Source organism: Haplochromis burtoni, unplaced genomic scaffold (assembly GCF_018398535.1).
Source record: "Haplochromis burtoni strain Fernald_Lab_line unplaced genomic scaffold, NCSU_Asbu1 Contig_4961, whole genome shotgun sequence".
Taxonomy (NCBI): Eukaryota; Metazoa; Chordata; class Actinopteri; order Cichliformes; family Cichlidae; genus Haplochromis; species Haplochromis burtoni.
Genome location: NW_024587322.1, coordinates 1 through 2,758, shown reverse-complemented (window position 1 = coordinate 2,758; position 2,758 = coordinate 1). Strand labels below are relative to the sequence as shown.

General features: G+C 43.2%; 1 protein-coding gene across 1 annotated transcript; it reads left to right on the top strand.

The window, feature by feature from the left end:
- Positions 1–628: 628 nt before the first annotated feature.
- LOC102298764 (insulin-degrading enzyme) lies at positions 629–2,606 on the top strand (the record flags this gene model as incomplete). Its single annotated transcript, XM_005953527.3, is given in 3 exon segments — positions 629–701; positions 798–865; positions 1,643–2,606. Coding segments are annotated over 3 exon segments (237 nt in total), but the record flags the coding sequence as incomplete, so codon positions are not given.
- Between the last annotated feature and the right edge of the window lie 152 nt (positions 2,607–2,758).

Below are 2,758 nucleotides of genomic sequence, written 5' to 3'. Positions count from 1 at the left end.
TGTGTGTCCACACATACACAGATCTGCTGCATTCATTCTGCCCTCCTAGCTTTCATCTCATCCAGCCTCCTGCTTCTATTCATAGCTGTGGAGGTGACACTGACACAGGACGCTCACAGCATATCAGCGGCAATAATGACAGCCAGCCGGCTTGTTTCGGGGGGATAAAGAGCCCAAGGACACCTGGCCCCAGAAAGAATTGGCATTATCGGAGCCCTGCAGAAACCATTACATCCCCCATGCAGAATAAACCTAATGCATTTCTAATGTCATATCAGCAGCAATCGCACAAGCTGCGTCTTTTCTTTTTTTATTATTTAATTTCTGGTTGCCACAGTTGACGCCGTCTGACTGCAGATGAGCCAAATGTTCAGTCTAATATAATCCTCCATCCAGAGTCGGAGATGAAGCCCGACTGTGTCGCTAAATCTCCACAGGGCTGTCACAACTGATCACACACTCAGTGGGGAAACACACACAGCCATCCTGTCTGTGCTGGGTTTCTTTTCTGTGGTAGCAAAGCTCTTTCCCAAAAGTGATGAGTCATTAATGGAGGGAATAGTTTCTGGTGATGATGTTCCCTGACAACCTCCATGTATCATCCTCACCTGTCTGTCTGTCGATCCAGGAGCGACTGACGGTCGAAGCCCCAAAGAGACACAAAGTGTCGGTGCACGTGCTGTCCAGGGAGATGGACACCTGTGAGTATCTGTAGACACAAGATGATAACATGGGCTTCATTTAGACACCCACTGAGGTCACTCACTGACAGTCTGACCTGTCTGTGTGTACATCAGGTCCAGTAGTGGGAGAGTTCCCCGCTCAGAATGATGTCAACCTGGCTCCTGCTCCTTCCCTGCCACAGGTAAGGATCAAACTTTTATTTTTTCTTGATATGCACTTACGAGGACATTATACTACCACTGTTCTATTGAAATATAAAACAAATGTCCTCATATGTGGATCTCATTTTTCTCAGAAACAAAAATTGGGTTAAAAAAAAAAATCTGGTAATTCTTTGTTTCCAAGCAAAGAGAAATTAAAAATGCATGCCATGAAAGAGTTCGGGTCTTAGGAGGTTAAATGTGAAAAGGTGACAATAACCAGGACATCCCAATACATCTCGTTAACCAATAACTGAAGGGTAGAACTGCGAGCCACACCATTAACCTGGGTGGATTTGTAGCTTGTCTGTGTCTCACACACCGAATTGCTCAAATAGATGTTATTATCTCTTTTTTTTTTTCTTTTTTTTAATATTAATTAAAATTCTTCACTCTGACATATTTTTATTTTTTTTTTGTTAATCATCAGCTTGTGTCAAATGAGGTGGACATACCTTTCAATTGCATTTTCTTCTTGCTATTCTAGCCATGCTCAGTGAAGACATTCAGGCAGCTCCTTTAATGTCCTGGAGGCCTCTTGGCAGCCTCTTTTGATCAGTTTTTCCTTTTCTCCATTTGTTGATGACAGTGTTCATTGTGTTCTGTAGTGTCTAACACTTTGTCAGAGCCTGCTTTTAGGCTCCAAATTATAACATGTCATTTAGAAAGAGAATAGCATTTGTTTGTTTCTGGACTATTTCTGGAGTTTATGGAGGGGGTCGTTTTTCAGCCTCCCTTTGATCTGATCTTTCTTGCAGCCGACAGTGATTCAGGACATGACGGAGTTCAAGAGGAGTCTGCCTCTGTTCCCTCTGGTCAAACCTCACATCAACTTCATGGCAGCCAAACTGTGAGCGAGGCCGGCAGGTCGACACAGCAGGGAGGCACGGAGGGCGGCCCTGCTCTGTTTCACATCTAACCACTTCACCTCCTCCTGCCACTAGGAAGACCTTCATCTGACGGAGCCTGCATGAGTGTGTGTTTGTTTGCGTGGATGCATGTTGACTGCGGGTGTGTGCACGTGTAGCAGGGAGGAGCCACTCAAAGAGGAAACAAAAGAATCACAAAGTTGTTGACGTAGCTGTGATAATTATAGAGGTAACACCAGAATCACCTCATGTAACGTCTCTAATAGGAGACGTAAGCTCACGCTTCACAGCACTGTGTAGGCTGCTGTAGACGAAAAAGAAGCAAAATGACAAAAAAAAGAAAAAAGCTGAGGGCCAGGGCCCTTTAATGAGTTCAAGTGTACTGCAGAAGCTTCACAGTAGGAAGCTTTTTATTTGGATTATTCAGAGACATCCTGCTTTGAGGATGGATTGTGGGTTTATTGTGATGAGCTGTTGAGGTTACAGACAGTAGCTCCATGAAGGTCTTTGCTTTTATTTGTTTGGACTGGTGTGTTTGTAACTCTCTGAGAGGAACCACAGCTCTCCTGGGGGGGAGAAATCCCAGAAGATGCACTCGGGAAAATGAAATCTTTTAAGTCAAATTTCTGAATTTTAACGTGTTTGCCTGTAAACTGCTAAAATATTGGGATCCTATGAGGAGCTGTTTTTAAATTGCTAACCACTAAACCATGCCCGTACATTTCTTCTTTTTTAATGCGTTTCACAGTAGTATGTCACTCAGACATCTCAGGGGTATGTCCATGCTGTTTTGTTTTTTATTATTATTCAATTTTATTAGTAATTAAAATAAAAACATTTAGTCTGTCATCTACATCAGTACGTTATTCAATTTACAGTGTGATCGGTTTCTGAAAACTGAAAAGTAACGGCTGTAGAGACATTTTGTTTCTCTCTGCCAAAGCTTTGGGGAGGTCGTCAGGATCCGTTCACTCTGCATGAGACACGTTCTGCAGCTGCTGCCTT